Genomic DNA, 20324 nt, shown 5'->3' on the forward strand with positions numbered 1-20324 from the left:
TACTGTAGGAAATGAAGTTCACAGGTTCAACTGTCTGACTAACTGGTAGCAAAGCTAGCCACTAGACCAGAACCCAAGTATTCTGATCATCTAAAGCCAGTGGCCTTTGAACTCTGTTACCCCCAATTTAAACTTTTTCTAGTGTATATTTTAAAGCTATGTAGGTTTATAGTTGATTCATTTATTCAATAACTCTTATTCTAGGTAGTATTTTAGATATGTGCTATGTATCAAGTTTACAAAAACCAGTGAAGATTTATGCCCTCATGGAGTTTACCTTCTAAGAGAGAGAAGGATCTTAAAACATCTTTACACTCACATCTTTAAAATCAGTTCTCTGGTGGATTTAATTTTTCTAGGAAGAAGAACTGCTTGCAGATTCATGTAGATTAAATCCATTTTTCCCCTCTTTTCAAAAATTTTTCCTGTTACCAGTGATGGTTTAAAAATGGTTCCCAGCTTCTTGTAAGTGTAGGTATGGGTACGTAGTGAGTCAGCCTGAGGTTCCAACTTTACCACTTACTAACATAGTGACTTTGAGCAAATTATGTAAACTGAATCTCCGTTTTCCCATACGTAAAATGGAAATATCATCTGTATTACTTCACTCAGAGTCATTATAAAGATCTGGTTTAGTAATTTACGTAAAAATGCTTCATAAACTGCAAAGCACAGTAGAAATATTGGTTGGGTACTATAATATACAAAATGTTCAAAACAAAAATTTATGCTAAATATATATTGTATATGTTATCATTAGAAAAGAAGTGAGGTCTACTTAAAGCTCTAGATATTGAATTTTAATGACTAGGTAGTGATTGGAGAAGATAAAAGATTACTTAAGTTACTTTTATTTCTGCCAGACAAGAGGATTTGTTGCAAGCAGTAAACCGTACAATGGTTGTTCAGAGCTTACTAACCCTGAGGCAGTGATGGGAAAGATTGCTTTGATACAAAGAGGACAGTGCATGTTTGCAGAAAAGGCACGCAACATCCAGAATGCTGGAGCCATTGGTGGCATTGTTATTGGTAAGTAAGCCTCCATGTCATTGTGTTGACTAAGACATAATTTTTAGGATTTTTCCTTTCATTTTCCAAACTTTTATCAGAGTTTGGCATTATTTTTACTTCACTAGCTGGCATAATGGATAGGTAATCCAATAACTCTCTTAAGAATGTGTATATATCTCATACCTTGTTTGAAAGTCTAGATTTGGGTTTCTGTATATTAATGCCAGTAAAAGTACTTGGGGTCCGGTGTGAAGGTGCAGTAGGAGTGAGTGCTAAAAACACCCAATACCACGGATAAAAAAATGGGCCCATGAGATCCAAAGCCCCCTAGGAGCAAGAATTACACCCTGCCACCTCCAGTGGGGAGTCACTGAAAGTATCCATGACTCCACATAGGTGCCAGCTGTGGAGTCAGACACGTGGGGTTGTAGTTCCTGGCTCTACCACAAAATCATGGTGTAACCTTGGCCCAGCTTTAGTTTCTTTATCTGTTTATTCCATAGCGTATTTTTTAGCTCCAGTGAAAATGGTAATAAATATCTTTTAGGTGGTTGTAAGGTTTGAAGATAGTATATATAAAATTTCCTAAAATAACTGACATATCGTGGGTATAAGCACTAGTTGCTAGCAAGTTTTTATCTCCTTGGGTCTTTTTCCACTGAAATTATAAACTTCAAATTATTTTACGCATGTATTTCAACCAGTGTGTTTGCCTTTTCATTTTCCACAGAAAAATCACTGATATCGTGACAAGCAGGGCATGACTATCAGGGAAAATATAAATTTTTCTATGCTTTAAGTAAATATGAGTTTACATTCAAAAAGAACTGGAAAACCTGAGGTCACATCCTATTTGTGAAGTTAGTTCTTCTGTATAGATTGTCTCCCAGGGGAACTCCATTTTGAATTTGTTCTTTCTAATTAGGATAGATTTCCTTTTTGAACTCAGGGTAAATAAACATTAAGAGATTTAAAATAAAACAGTAGGATTTATTTCAGTGAAACATTGTTTACTATGCCATTTGCTTATCTCATATCGGCACGCCAGTGTTAATTTAATGAATGCATGAATTTCATTAGTCTAAGTAAGTATTAGGAGAAATTCTGCTTCATAACTTAAATGAGTGGTTGGCAAACTACAGCCTGCAAGCCAAGTTCAGCTCACTGCCTGTTTTTGTAAATTAAAGTTTTCTACAACACAGCATGTCAGTTTGTTTCCATGTCATCTATAGCCACTTTCAAGCTACAGTGGTGGAGTTGAGTGGTTGTAACAGTGACAAGCAGCAGAGAGACTGAAGGTCAGGTAACCATCCTTTGTCTAGTCAGTTACTGCTAAGGGGATGGGTTCTACATGGTATTCTCCACTTAGAAGGGCCTATCCACGCAAGCCGTCTGTGAAGGGATGGGCAAGTTCTCCAGGGAGACTGGCATGTAAGATTAGGGCTGGACATAACTGGCATCACCAGTAAAACAGTATTTAGCAGTCGTACTCCTATTATTTAGCCGGCATAAAGTAACAATAGTGTTTCATTCAACTTACAGAGGAAAAAACAGTATAGTCATAATTATTCCTTGTGCACAGTATCTTAAAAAGAACCGTCAATTTGTAGTTTGGTAAAACAATATAATGCCATTCGAAGAAATCCTAAACAACAATAAAATTTCATAGTTCTATCATTGTAATTCAAGTCTTTGAATTTTTCCATTTTTAGGCTTTTTCATAAGCATGTGAAATCTTTATAGTCATAATCCTAGAATTTTGTGTTCTACTTTTTTTATGTAATAATAACATTTTGTTTTTCTGTGTGTTCCCTCAGGTAGTTCGTTATAATTTACTTATAATAGTTTACAGTTGTTGACAGTTACAAAAAGCACTCCAGTAAACTTTTTCAGGCATAGATCATTTTGCTTCTTTTGAATTATTTCCTCAGGATAGATTTCTAGGAGTAGAATTAGTGGGCCCCAAAAGTATGAGTGTTTCTGTGGTTCTTGATGCAGAAAATTAATGCTGTCAACAGGTAAACAACAGTAAAGATTGGTAGCTAGACCTTTTTAATGGATGAACGTTTTTATGTTTGCTGTATTCATTTTCTGGCTAGATGACAATGAGGGGAGCAGCAGTGATACTGCCCCTCTGTTCCAGATGGCAGGTGATGGAAAGGACACAGATGACATCACAATTCCCATGCTGTTCTTATTCAGTAAAGAAGGAAGTATCATATTGGACGCCATCCGGGAATATGAGGAGGTAGAGGTCCTCCTTTCTGACAAAGCAAAAGATCGAGGTAAGGGTAAAAAATCATTTGTATTCAGCTTAGCATTAATTTTCCTAACTTGATAACAAAAATGAGTTACAAAAAGATTATTTATGGTTCACTGGTTAAAAGAAGTAAACTTTTTAGAAGATGGTTTCAAAATATATTTTTCTTTTGGAAAAAAGGGTAGTAAAATGTTTATTTTGCTTTGTTCGCTGAGTTAGAATGTTTCTAGAATTATATTTTTGTATGTAATTTATAATTTTTGCTATAATTCTGCCCAGTGATAAAAATACAAGAGATTATACTGAGTCATTTTTAATATCCAGAGATGTTCACCATTCAATTTCACTGATACTACATCTTCTATTTTTTTAATAAGGAATAATAAGAGATTGTATAGAAGGGTGTTGTATACAATATAATAGTAGTGGGGTTTTACCAGGCCACCTATAATCAAATGACCACTGTCTTGATGAAGGCAATAGAAATCTAGCAGCTTCTTTCCATTGAGATCCAAGTTCATCACATAGGTATTTATAAGTTACAAGAGTTATACATGGCTGATGCCTGAAGAACAAGATAGCATGCCTTAATTCATGATATAGTCCTCTCTAGGCCAAAATGTTTGTTAGTAACTTGAAAGCTCTTTGAAACCCAAATTGCTGTATAAATGCAAGGTCTTAACTAGTATTCTTTCATAGTTTCACATCTAGGAATAGAGGAGAAATGAGGGAAAGTGAACCATCAGATATAGACTGAAATCCTGCTTATAACAGCAGTCTTTCTTATCCACTGGAGATACCTATAGAGAGAGCAGTACTCCTCCCACCCCCCCTTAAATGGATAAAGTTGTATAATCTGCACAGGGTTGTTGATGTTGGGATGTTTGCTTGGTAGATAGGTAGGAAACTTATTCATTTCAATTCAGTATATCTTCCAAGTGGAACAATAAAAAAAAATAAGTTTAGCAATAATCTAGTGCTAGCCAAATTAGTGTTTTGTCTTGTCTTCTTGTATTGCTTTATTCTTTGAGATTCATTGAGATGTTAACTATTTAAGGACTGTGGAGTGAGTAGGATGTATGTAAGGATGTATAAATAGAAACAGTAGAAAGGATTTCTGATCTTCTTAAATCTGCCTATGTGCCTGTTTTTTTTTTTTTTCTGAGCCCTTTTTTCCAACTCAGATCTTCTTTCCTATATACATGCATTTAAGCACATCAAACACAGGCAAAATATTATTCCATATAACTCTTTAATGCCTTTGCTTTTTTCCCCCCTATTTTGTGCTACCATTGGAATTTCAGCAGCAATATTAAAAGGTAAAATGATTCCGAGCTACATTATTAATAGTAGTAAGTATCTTTAATAAGCCTTAAATTACATATATGTATGTGTATGTATACATGTATATACACACATGTGTGTGCACATATATATATTTCAGTGGCTACCATGATAATATCTGGTTTAAAGTAATTAGATTATTTTCATGTCTAGTCAGCTGTCCCATAATGATGATTCTTTTTTTTTAAAATTAATTAATTAATTTATTTATGGCTGTGTTGGGTCTTCGTTTCTGTGCAAGGGCTTTTCTCTAGTTGCGGTGAGCGGGGGCTACTCTTCATCACGGTGCACAGGCCTTTCACCGTCGCGGTCTCTTTTGTTGCGGAGCACAGGCTCCAGATGCTCAGGCTCAGTAGTTGTGGTGCACGGGCTTAGTTGCTCCGTGGCATGTGGGATCTTCCCAGACCAGGGCTCGAACCCGTGTCCCCTGCATTGGCAGGCAGATTCTCAACTACTGCGCCACCAGGGAAGCCCCCATAATCATGATTCTTTATTGATTTATTGATCTATAGTTTATTTATGTATCAATGAAATATCTAATAGGTGAACTCAGTAGTCCATAGCAATGCAAGAGTCACTCTAACAGAGACGTTGTATGGCACGTGTTATTTGTGATTACTTTTTATTTGAATGCAGTGTAAAATATTTAAAAGATCGACTTGTTTAAAAAACCCGTATATGTGTAGGAGTGTGTGGGGTGAGGACTGGAAGACTGTGGTAAAGCATGTGCTGCTTATACCAGAGAAAAGATATGAAAAAAGATCAGTTCTACTATTTAAAAAAAGTCTGAACAGCGTAACAGTATTCCCTTAAGGACCTTGAAATAAAAGGGCTTTATTTAAATTATATATATTTTTTTAAGTTTTGATAGTCAATTTTTTGAACTGTATTTCTGTTATAGAGTGATATTTTGACAAAAAGTCTTGAAAAATTGCCATTTTGGTATAGCTTTTTAAAGAACTGTACGGCATTATTAACTATAAGCCATGAGTTATAGTATAATTGTTAATATTTATCAGTGTAACTAAAGTCAATGATAATAGTTTTATTAAATCAACTGCTTTATTCACTTAGGAAAATACTCTAAGTTAACGTCTGTAGTGGTTATCATTAATTTGTCCTTTGCCATTACTGCATGCATCAGTGTTTCTCTTCTGCATCAGAATCAGCTGATGTAGGAGTTAAAAGTGTAGATTCCTGAGTCCTACTCCAGAGTATTGAATCAGACTCTCTGAAAGTGGGGGATCAGAATCTGAAATTTTAAACAAGCATCCCAGTTAATTGCACACAGCTGTACTTTGAGAAACACTAAACAAGACCAAGAAGGCACCCCATGCCCCTCTTTTTTTATCTCCTAACTCTGTATCTGGCCGTATTGTGCCATCAGGGGTACTAGGTGGGATTATATAAGTACACCAAATCATAGCAGCCTTAAATCCGAACGATCACATGTCATCCAGATTGGCTTTTCTAAAAATCTCATTCCACAGATACGTATTTCCCTTAAAAAGTCACACAGTTTTGATTGAGGCATTCTTCCCACGTATTAAGACAGAAAACAGAAACCCCAGAACAAGCCACTACTCCCACCTTCTAATTCTGATAAGTCCCAGCTATTAATATAGAAGTATCTGCAACAGTCCTATCTGCTAGCAAAAATGTCCAGATAACTTACTACACATTCTTCTTCCGAAATAAAGCATTAGTAATTTATCAAGTGGAAATGCTGCTTCCTCAGATCAAACCAGTCACACTTCTAAAAATTAAGTTATCCATAGGAGTGTTAGTATCGTGTCTGTCATGTGTCCGTTTCCAAAATTTCAAGAATTTGTAAAGGTACTTAATAATAATTCCCACCCTGTGCCCACAAACAAAGGACACTGTGTTGTTTACCCTTAGATCCAAATTGAAACAATTTACAATTGAGATTCAATTGACTTTTCCCAGTAGTATTTCTCAATGGGGAAAAAAACATCAGCATTTAAAAATTTCAATACATTGTCATACTTATAGTTTATAGTGTAGAATTCCACTGCCTTAAGAGCTATAGACAGATATTCTCAGGGCTACTCCTATATTTGTGTCTGTCTGGTAAAGAGGCAGACAGAGAAAACAGGAAATAAAAGAAAGGTCTCATGGTTTGAACTGCTCAAGATTTAAGTGTGGCAGTGTTACTTTTCCTAAGATTATCCTCCACTCAACTTGATTGCAGTGAATCTGTCCTTTGGTTGATCTGTAGAACTTAGATTGCTATTGGAAGGAATTTGATTATGAGGAGACAAATCTAGTATGCAAACAGATGGCATCTTTGCCTGGAAAGGGGCAACTGAAACATTAGCAGAATCAATACTTACCTACCCCAGCTTCTCTTCTCCAACCACCGCGTGTTTTCTCATGCACTTTTGCATTTGCTCATCTCTTCCGTCTTTCTGGAAATGCCTTGTTAATCCCTACCCCACTCCCACAACCTTTTCCTCTTTAAAAATGTTCAGTCATTCTAAATACCAAGTATTTTAAATGCTATCTTTTCTATGAACTTTTCTCTTATTTTCATAGATAAAATGTATGGACATCTTAATATGGTTGCACAGATACTTTGACATTTATATTACATTGTACTTCTTTACCTGTGTGTCAGCTCTGTATTCCTTGCTTTCAGTAAATGCTGGTTGTGTGGATGAATGAATGATTGTAGAACATCCAGTCTCGAAGTCTTTGCCAAGGCTCCTTTGTCTTCTCATTATTAAAACTTAGTACTTTTCTTTTTTTTTGGTATCTTGAGATTTTTTTCATTCTTTTTTTTCTTTTTGCTTCCTGTGTTTCTGATACACCATTCCTGAATGTAATGATGTAGTCATTACACTCTTAGGACTATGATACTCCATACTGTGACAGCAGGCACCTTAGAATGAAGATTTGTAGTGGTGTGGTAGATTCTTTCTTCCTTTTTGTACTTTTCCAACTGCCATTTTTATTTAGCTGGTTGTTGCCACTTTGCTATATATCAGATATTCTTATATATTCAATCTGTTTTTGGACTTGCTCTTCTTTTCCACTAATCTGTTTATTCCTGTGCCAATAATAAAAGTTTGCTATTTTGAATAAATTTTATTATCTGATAAGGCAACTCTCCTGTCACTAATACTTTTCAGAATTTCTTGACTTCTCTGTGATATATACTCTTCCATAGGAATTTAAAAATAATTCTGTCTGGTCCCAAAAGAAAAGAAAAAGAAGTAGAATTGGGATTCATTTTGGAATTGTATAATTGCACACCTTACATGTAAACAGGAAAATTTTGTTAAATATTGACTTTCCATCCAGGAACATACACTTACCTGTAAATTGGATCAGATCTTGTTTTAAGTTTTCATTGAGATTTTATAGTATTAAGCAATAAGATTTCTTAATAAATTTAATTCTGTGTTGTAGCTTCTACTTTTATTGGGGTTATTTGTATTTTATTAGCATTATTTGTATTTTATTGGGGTTATTTGTATTTGCCTACTTATTTTTACCCTCCTTATCAAATTCTTTTATCTTGATAGTGTTTTTAAAAATTGAGTTGCTTTGAGTTTAAGTATAAAACACAATCTGAAAATACACTTGATCTTTCCTTTTCCTATATTACACTGTTACTTTTTTAAATTGAAGTATAGCTGATTTACAATGTTGTGTTAATGTCTGTTGTACAGCAAACTGATTGAGTTATATATATATATATATATATATTCTTTTCCAATATCATTTATCAGAGGATATTGAATATAGTTGCCTGTGCTATACAGTAGGACCTTGTTGTTTCTTTATGCATCCTATATATACTAGTTTGCATATGTTAATCCCAAACTCTCAGTCCTTCCCTCCACCACCTCCCCTCTCCCTTGGCAACCAGAACTCTGTTCTCTATGTCTGACAGTCTGTTTCTGTTTTGTAGATATGTTGATTTGTGTCGTATTTTAGATTCCACACGTTAAGTAATATCATATGGGATTTGTCTTTCTCTCTCTGACTTGCTTCACTTAGTGTGATAATCTCTAGGTCCATCCATGTTGCTGCAAATGACATTATTTCTTTTTTATGGTTGAGTAATATTCCATTGTGTGTGTGTGTGTGTGTGTGTGTGTGTGTATACACACACACCACACCTTTTTTTTTTTTTTTACATCTTTATTGAAGTATAATTGCTTTACAATGGTGTGTACACCACATCTTCTTTATCCATTCATCTATTGATGGACATTTAGGTTGCTTCCATGTCCTGGCTATTTTAAATAGTGCTGCAATGAACATTGGGGTGCATATATCTTTTCTTTCTCTTAACATCTTTATTGGAGTATAACTGCATTACAATGTTGTATTAGTTTCTGCTTTATAACAAAGTGAATTAGCTATACATATACATATATCCCCATACCTCTTCCCTCTTGCATCTCCCTCTCTCCCACCCTCCCTATTCTACCCGTCTAGGTGGTCACAAAGCACTGAGCTGATCTCCCTGTGCTATGCAGCTGCTTCCCACTAGCTATCGATTTTACATTTTGTAGTATATATATGTCCATGCCACTCTCTTACTAAGTCCCAGCTTACCCTTCCTCCTCCCCATGTCCTCAAGTCCATTCTCTAGTAGGTCTGCGTCTTTATTCCCGTCTTGCCCCTAGGTTCTTCATGACCTTTTTATTTTTTTAGATTCCATATATATGTGTTAGCATGCAGTATATGTTTTTCTCTTTCTCACATAACTCTGTATGACAGACTCTGTATGACATAACTCTGTATGACAGACTCTGGATCCATTCACCTCACTACAAATAACTCAATTTCGTTTCTTTTTATGGCTGAGTAATGTTCCATTGTATATATGTGCCACATCTTCTTTTTTCCTTTACATCTTTATTGGAGTATAATTGCTTTACAATGGTGTGTTAGTTTCTGCTTTATAACAAAGTGAATTAGTTATACATATACATATGTTCCCATATCGCTTCCCCCTCGCGTCTCCCTCCCTCCCACCCACCCTATCCCACCCTTCTAGGTGGTCACAAAGCACTAAGCTGATCTCCCCGTGCTATGTGACTGCTTCCCACTAGCTATCTATTTTACGTTTGGTAGTGTATATATGTCCATGCCACTCTCTCACTTTGTCACAGCTTACCCTTCCCCCTCCCCATATCCTCAAGTCCATTCTCGAGTAGGTCTGTGTCTTTTTTCCTGTCTTACCCCTACGTTCTTAATGACATTTTTTTCTTAAATTCCATATATATGTGTTAGCTTACGGTATTTGTCTTCCTCTTTCTGACTTCACTCTGTATGACAGACTCTAGGTCTATCCACCTCATTACAAATAGCTCAATTTCGTTTCTTTTTATGGCTGAGTAATATTCCATTGTATATATGTGCCACATCTTTATCCATTCATCTGTCGATTGACACTTAGGTTGCTTCCATGTCCTGGGTATTGCAAATAGAGCTGCAGTGAACATTGTGGTACATGACCCTTTTGGAATTATGGTTTTCTCAGGATATATACCCAGTAGTGGGATTGCTGGGTCGTATGGTAGTTCTATTTGTAGTTTTTTAAGGAACCTCCATAGTGTTCTCCACAGTGGCTATATCATTTTACATTCCCAGCAGCAGTGCAAGAGGGTTCCCTTTTCTCCACACCCTCTCCAGCATTTATTGTTTCTAGATTTTTTGATGATGGCCATTCTGACTGGTGTGAGGTGATACCTCATTGTAGTTTTGATTTGCATTTCTCTACTGATTAGTGATGTTGAGCATTCTTTCATGTGTTTGTTGGCAATCTGTATATCTCCTTTGGAGAAATGTCTATTTAGGTCTTCTGCCCAGTTTTGGATTGGGTTTTTTGGTTTTTTGCTATTGAGCTACATGAGCTGCTTGTAAATTTTGGAGATTAATCCTTTGTTAGTTGCTTCATTTGCAAATATTTTCTCCCATTCTGAGGGTTGTCTTTTCATCTTGTTTATGGTTTCCCTTGCTGTGGAAAAGCATTTAAGTTTCATTAGGTCCCATTTGTTTATTTGTGTTTTTATTTCCATTTCTCTAGGTGGTGGGTCAAAAAGGATCTTGCTGTGATTTATGTCATAGAGTGTTCTGCCTATGTTTTCCTCTAAGAGTTTGATAGTTTCTGGCCTTACATTTAGGTCGTTAATCCATTCTGAGTTTATTTTTGTGTATGCTCTTAGACAGTGTTCTAATTTCATTCTTTTGCATGTAGCTAACCACTTTTCCCAGCACCTCGTATTGAAGAGGCTGTCTTATCTCCATTTTATATTCTTGCCTCCTTTATCAAAAATATGGTGACCATATGTGTGTGGGTTTATCTCTGGGCTTTCTATCCTGTTTCATTGATCTATATTTCTGTTTTTGTGCCAGTACCATACTGTCTTGATTACTGTAGCTTTGTAGTATACTCTGAAGTCAGGGAGCCTGATTCCTCCAGCTCCGTTTTTCTTTCTCAAGATTGCTTTGACTATTCAGAGTCTTCTGTGTTTCCATACAAATTGTGAAATTTTTTGTTCTAGTTCTGTGAAAAATGCCAGTGGTAGTTTGATAGGGATTGCATTGAATCTGTAGATTGCTTTGGGTAATAGAGTCATTTTCACAATGTTGATTCTTCCAATCCAAGAACATGGTATATCTCTCCATCTATTTGTATCATCTTTAATTTCTGTCATCAGTGTCTTATAGTTTTCTGCATACAGGTCTTTTGTCTCCTTAGGTAGGTTTATTCCTAGGTATTTTATTCTTTTTGTTGCAGTGGTAAATGGGAGTGTTTTCTTGATTTCACTTTCAGATTTTTTTATCATTAGTATATAGGAATGCCAGAGTTTTCTGTGCATTAATTTTGTATCCTGCTACTGTACCAAATTCATTGATTAGCTCTAGTAGTTTTCTGGTAGCATCTTTAGGATTCTCTATGTATAGTATCATGTCATCTGCAAACAGTGACAGCTTTACTTCTTCTTTTCCGATTTGGATTCCTTTTATTTCCTTTTCTTCTGATTGCTGTGGCTAAAACTTCCAAAACTATGTTGAATAAGAGTGGTGAGAGTGGGCAACCTTATCTTGTTCCTGATCTTAGTGGAAATGGTTACAGTTTTTCACCATTGAGGATGATGTTGGCTGTGAGTTTGTCATATATGGCCTTTATTATGTTGAGGAAAGTTCCCTCTATGCCTACTTTCTGCAAGGTTTTTATAATAAATGGGTGTTGAATTTTGTCGAAAGCTTTCTCTGCATCTATTGAGATGATCATAAGGTTTTCATCTTCAATTTGTTAATATGGTGTATCACGTTGATTGATTTGCATATATTGAAGAATCCTTGCATTCCTGGACTAAACCCCACTTGATCATGGTGTATGATCCTTTTAATATGCTGTTGGATTCTCTTTGCTAGTATTTTGTTGAGGATTTTTGCATCTATGTTCATCAGTGATATTGGCCTGTAGTTTTCTTTCTTTGTGACGTCTGTGTCTGGTTTGGTATCAGGTGATGGTGGCCACATAGAATGAGTTTAGGAGTGTTCCTCCCTCTGCTATATTTTTAAGGAGTTTGAGAAGGATAGGTGTTAGTTTTTCTCTAAATGTTTGATAGAATTCACCTGTGAAGCCGTCTGGTCCTGGGCTTTTGTTGCAAGATTTTTAATCACAGTTTCACTTTCAGTGCTTGTGATTGGTCTGTTCATATTTTCTATTTCTTCCTGGTTCAGTCTCAGCAGGTTGTGCATTTCTAAGAATTTATCCATTTCTTCCAGGTTGTCCATTTTATGGGCATAGGGTTGCTTGTAGTAATTTCTCATGATTCTTTGTATTTCTGCAGTGTCAGTTGTTACTTCTCCTTTTTCATTTCTAATTCTATTCATTTGAATCTTCTCCCTTTTTTTCTTGATTAGTCTGGCTCATGGTTTATCAATTTTGTTTATCTTCTCAAAGAACCAATTTATAGTTTTATTGATCTTTGCTATTGTTTCCTTCATTTCTTTTTCATTTATTTATGATGTGATCTTTATGATTTCTTTCCTTCTGCTAACTTTTGGGTTTTTTTGTTCTTCTTTTCTAATTGCTTTAGATGCAACGTTAGGTTTGTTATTTGAGATGTTTCCTGTTTCTTAAGGTAGGATTGTATTGCTATAAACTTCCCTCTTAGAACTGCTTTTGCTGCATCCCATAGGTTGTGAGTCGTTGTGTTTTCATTGTCATTTTTTTCTAGGTATTTTTTGATTTCCTCAGTGATCTCTTAGTTATTAAGTAGTGTATTGTTTAGCCTCCATGTGTTTGTATTTTTTACAGATTTTTTCCTGTAATGGATATCTAGTCTCATAGCGTTGTGGTCGGAAAAGATACTTGATACAATTTCAATTTTCTTAAGTTTACCAAGGCTTGATTTGTGACCCAAGATATGACCTATCATGGAAAGTGTTCCATGAGCACTTGAGAAGATAGTGTGTTCTGTTGTTTTTGGATGGAATGTCCTATAAATATCAATTAAGTTCATCTTGTTTAATGTATCATTTAAAGCTTGTGTTTCCTTATTTACTTTCATTTTGGATGATGTCCATTGGTGAAAGTGGGGTGTTAAAGTCCCCTACTGTAGTTGTGTTACTGTCCATTTCCCCTTTTATGGCTGTTAGCATTTGCCTTATGTACTGAGGTGCTCCGATGTTGGGTGTATAAATATTTACAATTGTTATATCTTCTTCTTGGATCGATCCCTTGATCATTATGTAGTGTCCTTCTTTGTCTCTTGTAATAGTTTTTATTTTAAAGTCTATTTTGTCTAATATGAGAATTGCTACTGCAGCTTTCTTTTGATTTCCATTTGCATGGAATATCTTTTTCCATCCGCTGACTTTCAGTCTGCATGTGTCCCTAGGTCTGAAGTGGGTTTCTTGTAGACAGCATATATATCGGTCTTGTTTTTGTATCCATTCAGCCAATCTATGTCTTTTGGTTGGACCATTTAGTCCATTTACATTTAAGGTAATTATTGATATATATGTTCCTATTACCATTTTCTTAATTGTTTTGGGTTTCTTATTGTAGGTCTTTTCCTTCTCTTGTGTTTCCTGCCTAGAGAAGTTCCTCTAGCATTTGTTGTAAAGCTGGTTTGGTGGTGCTGAATTCTCTTAGCTTTTGCTTGTCTGTAAAGGTTTTAATTTCTCCATCAAATCTGAATGAGATCCTTGCTGGGTAGAGTAATCTTGGTTGTAGTTTCTTCCCTTTCATCACTTTAAATATGTTCTGCCACTCCCTTCTGGCTTGCTGAGTTTCTGCTGAAAGATCACCTGTTAACCTATGGGGATTCCCTTGTATGTTATTTGTTGTTTTTCCCTTGCTGCTTTTAATTGTTTTTCTTTGTATTTAATTTTTGATGGCTTGATTAATATGTGTCTTGGTGTGTTTCTCCTTGGATTTATCCTGTATGGGACTCTGTGTGCTTCCTGGACTTGATTAACTATTTCCTTTCCCATATTAGGGAAGTTTTCAACTATAATCTCTTCAAATATTTTCTCAGTCCCTTTTTCTCTTCTTCTTCTGCAACCCCTATAATTTGCATGTTGGTGTGTTTAATGTTGTCCCTGAGGTCTCTGAGACTGTCCTCAGTTCTTTTCATTCTTTTTTCTTTATTCTGCTCTGCAGTAGTTATTTCCACTATTTTATCTTCCAGGTCACTTATCTGTTCTTCTGCCTCAGTTATTCTGCTATTGATTCTTTCTAGAGAATTTTGAATTTCATTTGTTGTGTTGCTCATCATTGTTTGCTCTTTAGTTCTTCTGGATCCATGTTCAATGTTTCATTCTGTTTCCAGGAGTTTGGATCATCTTTACTATCATTACTCTGAATTCTTTTTCAGGTAGACTGCCTATTTCCTCTTCATTTTTTTGGTCTGGTGGGTTTTTACCTTGCTCCTTCGTCTGCTTTGTGTTTCTCTGTCTTCTCATTTTGCTTAACTTACTGTGTTTGGGGTCTCCGTTTTGCAGGCTGCAGGTTCGTAGTTCCCGTTGTTTTTGGTGTCTGTCCCCAGTGGCTAACGTTGGTTCAGTGGGTTGTGTAGGCTTCCTGGTGGAGGGGACAAGTGCCTGTGTTCTGGTGGATGAGGCTGCATCTTGTCTTTCTGGTGGGCAGGTCCACGTCTGGTGGTGTGGTTTGGGGTGTCTGTGACCTTATTATGATTTTAGGCAGGCTTTCTGCTAGTGGGTGGGGTTGTGTTCCTGTCTTGCCAGTTGTTTGGCATAAGGTGTCCATCACTGTACCTTGCTGGTCCTTGAGTGGAGCTGGGTCTATCGTTGAGATGGAGATCTCTGGGAGATTTTCACCGTTTGATATTACATGGAGCTGGGAGGTCTCTGGTGGACCAATTTCCTGAACTCAGCTCTCCCACCTTAGAGGCACAGGCTTGACACCAGCCAGTGCACCAGGACCCTGTCATCCACATGGCTCAGAATAAAAGGGAGAGAAAAAAAAAAGAAAGAATAAATAAATAAAATAAAGTTATTAAAATAAAAAATAATTATTACAAATTAAAAAGTAATTTTAAAAAAGGAAGAAAGAAGAGAACCACCAAACCAAAAAACAAATCAACCAATGATAAGCGCTAAAAACTATACTAAAAAAAACGGACAGCCAGAACCCTAGGACAAGTGGTAAAAGCAAAGCTATACAGAGAAAATCACCCACAGAAGCCATACACATACACTCTCACAAAAAGAGAAGAAGGAAAAAAATATACATATCATTGCTTCCAAAGTCCACCACCTCAATTTGGGATGATTCATTGTCTATTCAGGTATTCCAGAGATGCAGGGTACATCAAGTTGATTGTGGAGATTTAATCTGCTGCTCCTGAGGCTGCTGGGAGAAATTTCCATTTCTCTTCTTTGTTCCCACACCTCCTGGGGTTCAGCTTTGGATTGGCCCCACCTCTGCATATAGGTCACCTGAGGACATCTGTTCCCACTCCGACAGGATGGGGTTAAAGTAGCAGCTTATTAGGGGGCTCTGGCTCACTCAGGCAGGGGGTAGGGAGGGGTACGGAATGCAGGGTGAGCCTGCGGCGGCAGAGGCCAGCGTGATGTTGCACCAGCCTGTGGCACGCCATATTTTCTCCCAGGGAAGTTGTCCCTGGATCCTGGGACCCTGGCAGTGGCGGGCTGCACAGGCTCCTGGGAGGCGAGGTGTGGAGAGTGACCTGTGCTCGCACACAGGCTTCTTGGTCGCTGCAGGAGCAGCCTTAGTGTCTCATGCGCATCTCTGGGGTCCTTGCTGATAGCCACGGCTTGCACCTATCTTTGTAGCTCGTTTAGACAGTGCTCTTAATCCCCTCTCCTCACGCACTGCAAAACAAAGAGGCAAGAAAAAGTCTCTTGCCTCTTCGGCAGTTGCATACTTTTTCCCGTACTCCCCCCCCCCCAGCTGGGGGGCCCCAGCCCCCCCCCCCCCCCCCCCAGGCTGTGTTCACGCAGCCAACCCCGGTCTTGTCCCTAGAATCTGACCTCGGAAGCCGGAGCCTCAGCTCCCAGCCCCCACCTGCCCCGGCGGTTGAGCAGACAAGCCTCTTGGGCTGGTGAGTGCTGGTCAGCACCTCGGGAATCTCTCCCTCTCCGCTTTGCCCTCTGCACCCTGTTACTGCACTCTCCTCTGTGGCTCCGAAGCTTCTACCCCTCTCCGCCACCCGCCGTCTCCACCAGTGAAGGGCCTTCCTAGTGTGTGGAAACTTTTCCTCCTTCACAGCTCCCTCCCACTGGTGCAGGTCCCGTCCCTATTCTTTTGTCTCTGTTTTTTCTTTTGCCCTACCCAGGTACGTGGGGAGTTTCTTGCCTTTTGGGAGGTCTGAGGTCTCCTGCCAGCATTCAGTAGGTGTTCTGTAGGAGTTGTTCCACGTGTAGATGTATTTCTGATGTATTTGTAGGGAGGAAGGTGATCTCCACATCTTACTCTTCCACCATCTTGAAGGTCTTCCCAGGGTGCATATATCTTTTAGAATTATGGTTTTCTCCAGATATATGCCCAGGAGTGGGATTGCTGGATCATATGGTAGTTCTATTTTTGTTTTTTTAAGGAACCTCCATACTGTTCTCCATAGTGGCTGCACCACCAGTAGTGTAGGAGGGTTCCCTTTTCTCCACACCCTCTCCAGCATTTATTGTTTGTAGACTTTTTGATGATGGCCATTATGACCTGTGTAAGGTGACACCTCATTGTAGTTTTGATTTGCATTTCACTAATAATTAGCAATGCTGAGCATCTTTTCATGTGCCTGTTGGCCATTTGTATGTCTTCTTTGGAGAAATGTCTGTTTAGATCTGCCCATATTTTGATTGGGTTGTTTGGTTTTTGGTATAGGGCTGCATGAGCTGGTTGTGTATTTTGGAGATGAATCCCTTATCAGTAGCATCATTTGCAAATATTTTCTCCCATTCTGTGGGTGGTCTTTTCATTTTGTTTATGGTTTCCTTTGCTGTGCAAAAGTGTTTAGGTTAAATTACATCCCATTTGTTTATTTTAGTTTTTATTTTCATTACTCTAGGAGGTGGATCCAAAAAGATATTGCTACGATTTATGTCAAAGAGTGTTCTGCCTGTGTTTTCCTTTAAGAGTTTTACAGTATCCTGCTTTACATTTAGGTCTTTAATCCATTTTGAGGGGTTTTTTTTGGGTCGTGTTAGAGAATATTCGTATTTCGTTCTATTATGTATAGCTGTCCGGTTTTCCTAACACCACTTATTTAAGAGACTGTCTTTTCTCTGTTGTATATTCTTGCCTCCTTTGTCATAGATTAATTGACCATAGGTGTGTGGATATATTTCTGGGCTTTCTGTCCTGTTCCATTGATCTGTATTTCTGTTTTTGTGCCAGTACCGTACAATTTTGATTACTATATCTTTGTAGTATAGTTTGAAGTCAGGTAATCTGAATCCTCCAACTCAATTTTTCCTTCTCAGGATTGCTTTGGCTATTTGGGGTCTTTTGTATTTCTATACAGATTTCAAATTTTTTTGTTCTAGTTTTGTGAAAAATGCCACTGGTAATTTGATAGGGATTGCACTGAATCTGTAGATTGCTTTAGGAAGTATAGTCATTTTGACAATATTAATTTTTCCAATCCGAGAACATGGTTTATTTTTCCATTTGTTTGAGTCATCTTTGATTTCTTTCATCAACATCTTATAGTTTTCAGAGGACAGGTCTTTTGCCTCCTTAGGTAGGTTTTTTCCTATGTATTTTATTCTTTTTGGTGTGATCATAAATGGGATTGTTTCCTTGATTTCTTTTTCTGATCTTTTGTTGTTAGTGTATAGGAATGCAAGAGATTTCTATGTTTTAATTTTGTATCCTGCAACTTTACTGAATTTATTGATGAGCTCTAGTAGTTTTCTGGTAGCCTCTTTAGGATTTTCTATGTATTGTATCACGTCATCTGCACACAGTGACAGTTTTACTTCTTCTTTTCCAATTTGGATTCCTTTTATTTCTTCTCTGATTGCCAAAACTATGGACTTCCAAAACTATGTTGAATAAAAGTGGTGAGAGTGGACATCCTTGTCTTGTTCCTGATCTTAGAGGAAATGTTTTCAGCTTTTTACTGTTGAGAGTGATGTTAGGTGTGGGTTTGTCATATATGGCCTTTATCACGTTGAGGTAGGTTCCCTCTCTTCCCATTTTCTGGAGTTTTTATCATAAATTCGTGTCATATTTTGTCAAAAGCTTTTCTTGCATCTATTGAGATGATCATATGGTTTTTATTCTTTAGTTTGTTAATGTGGTATATCACAGTAATTGATTTGCATATGTTGAAGAATCCTTGCATCCATGGGATAAATCCCACTTGAACATGGTGTCTGATCCTTTTAAGGTATTGTTGGATTCAGTTTGCTAGTATTTTTGGAGGATTTTTGCATCTATGTTCATCAGTGATATTGGCCTGTAATCTTTTTTTGTGGTATCTTTATCTGGTTTTGCTATCAGGGTGATGATGGCCTCATAGAATGAGTTTGGGAGTGTTCCTTCCTCTGCAGTTTTTTGGAAGAGTTTCAGTTTCTAAATGTTTGATAGAATTAGCCTGTGAAGCCATCTGGTCCTGGACTTTTGTTTGTTGAAAGTTTTTTAATCACAGTTTCAATTTCAGTACTTGTGATTGGTCTGTTCATATTTTCTATTTCTTCCTGGTTCAGTCTTGGAAGGTTGTACCTTTCTATGATGTCCGTTTCTTCTAGGTTGTCCATTTTATTGGAATATAGTTGCTTGTAGTAGTCTCTTATGATCCTTTGTATTTATGTGGTATCCATTGTAACTTCTTTTTCATTTCTTATTTTATTGACTTGAGTCCTCTCCCTTCTTTTCTTGATGAGTCTTGCTAATGGTTTATCAATTTTGTTTATCTTCTCAAGGAACCAGCTTTTAGTTTCATTGATCTTCTCTATTGTTTTCTTCATCTCCATTTCATTTATTTCTGCTCTGATATTTATGATTTCTTTCCTTGTAACTTTTAGTTTTGTTTGTTCTTTGTCTAGTTGCTTTAGGTATAAGGTTAGGTTGCTTTTTGGAGATTTTTCTTGTTTCCTGAGGTAAGATTACTATAAACTTTCCTCTTAGAACTGTTTTTGCTGCATCCCATAGGTTTTGGATTGTCATGTTTTCATTGTCATTTCTCTTGGTATTCTTTGATTTCCTCTTTGATTTCTTCAGTGATCCATTGGTTGTTTGGTAACATATTGTTTAGCCTCCACGTGTTTGTGTTTTTTACAGTTTTTTTCTTGAAATTGATTTCTAATCTCGTAGTGTTGCTGTTTGAAAAGATGCTTGATATGATCTCAATTTTCTTAAATTTACTGAGGATTGATTTGTGGCTCATGATGTGATCTAGTCTGGAAAATTTTCCATGTGCACTTGAGAAGAAAGGGTATTCTGCTGCTTTTGGATGGAATGTTCTGTAAATACCAAGTCTGTTTGGTCTAATGTGTCATATAAGGCCTGTGTTTCCTTTTTGATTTTCTGTCTGGATGATCTGTCTGTTGATGAAAGTGGGGTGTTAAATGCCCCCACTATTATTGTGTTACTATCGATTTCTCCCTTTATGGCCGTTAGCGTTTGCCTTACGTATTGAGGTGCTCCTATGTTGGGTGCATATATATTTACAATTGTTATATCTTCTCTTTTGATTGATCCCTTGATTGTTATATAGTGTCCTTCTTTGTCTCTTGTAATAGTCTTTGTTTTAAAGTCTATTTTGTCTGATATGAGTATTGCTACTCCACTTTTCTTTTGATTTCCATTTGCGAATATCTGTTTCCATTCCCTCCCTTTCAGTCTGTATGTGTCTCTAGATCTGAAGTGGGTCTCTTGTAGACAGCATATATAGGGGTTTAGTTTTTGTATCCCTTCAGCCAGTCTATGTCTTTTGGTTGGAGCATTTAATCCACTTACATTTAAGGTAATTATTGATATGTATGTTCTTATTGCCATTTTGTTAATTGTTTAGGAATTGTTTTTGTAGGTCTGTTTTCTTCCCTTCCTCTTTTGCTCTCTTCTCTTGTGATTTGATGACTGTCTTTAGTGTTATGTTTGGATTGCTTTTTCTTTTTTGTGTGTGTATCTCTTGTGATTTGATGACTATCTTTAGTGTTACGTTTGGGTTGCTTTTTCTTTTTTGTGTTTGTATATATTGTAGATTTTTGGTTTGCGGTT

At 37.0% G+C, this 20324-nt stretch overlaps 1 protein-coding gene across 5 annotated transcripts in view; it reads left to right on the top strand.

Annotated features, from left to right (window-relative positions):
• Positions 1 to 20324, top strand: part of EDEM3 (ER degradation enhancing alpha-mannosidase like protein 3) — a 97501-nt gene that overhangs the window by 56852 nt on the left and 20325 nt on the right. For 4 of the 5 annotated variants that reach the window (XM_027083027.1, XM_027083026.1, XM_027083028.1 and 1 more), the window contains exons 18-19: positions 864 to 1029; positions 3111 to 3296. In XM_027083027.1, the coding sequence (XP_026938828.1) occupies positions 864 to 1029; positions 3111 to 3296 (352 nt within the window). Of the gene's footprint in view, positions 1 to 863; positions 1030 to 3110; positions 3297 to 6105; positions 7232 to 20324 lie in introns of those variants that run through there. The other variant, XM_027083032.1, reaches the window with a different exon arrangement.

This window comes from Aethalodelphis obliquidens, unplaced genomic scaffold (genome assembly GCF_003676395.1).
Source record: "Aethalodelphis obliquidens isolate GAN/ISIS:26980383/991018 unplaced genomic scaffold, ASM367639v1 scaffold48, whole genome shotgun sequence".
In the NCBI taxonomy this organism is placed as follows: Eukaryota; Metazoa; Chordata; class Mammalia; order Artiodactyla; family Delphinidae; genus Aethalodelphis; species Aethalodelphis obliquidens.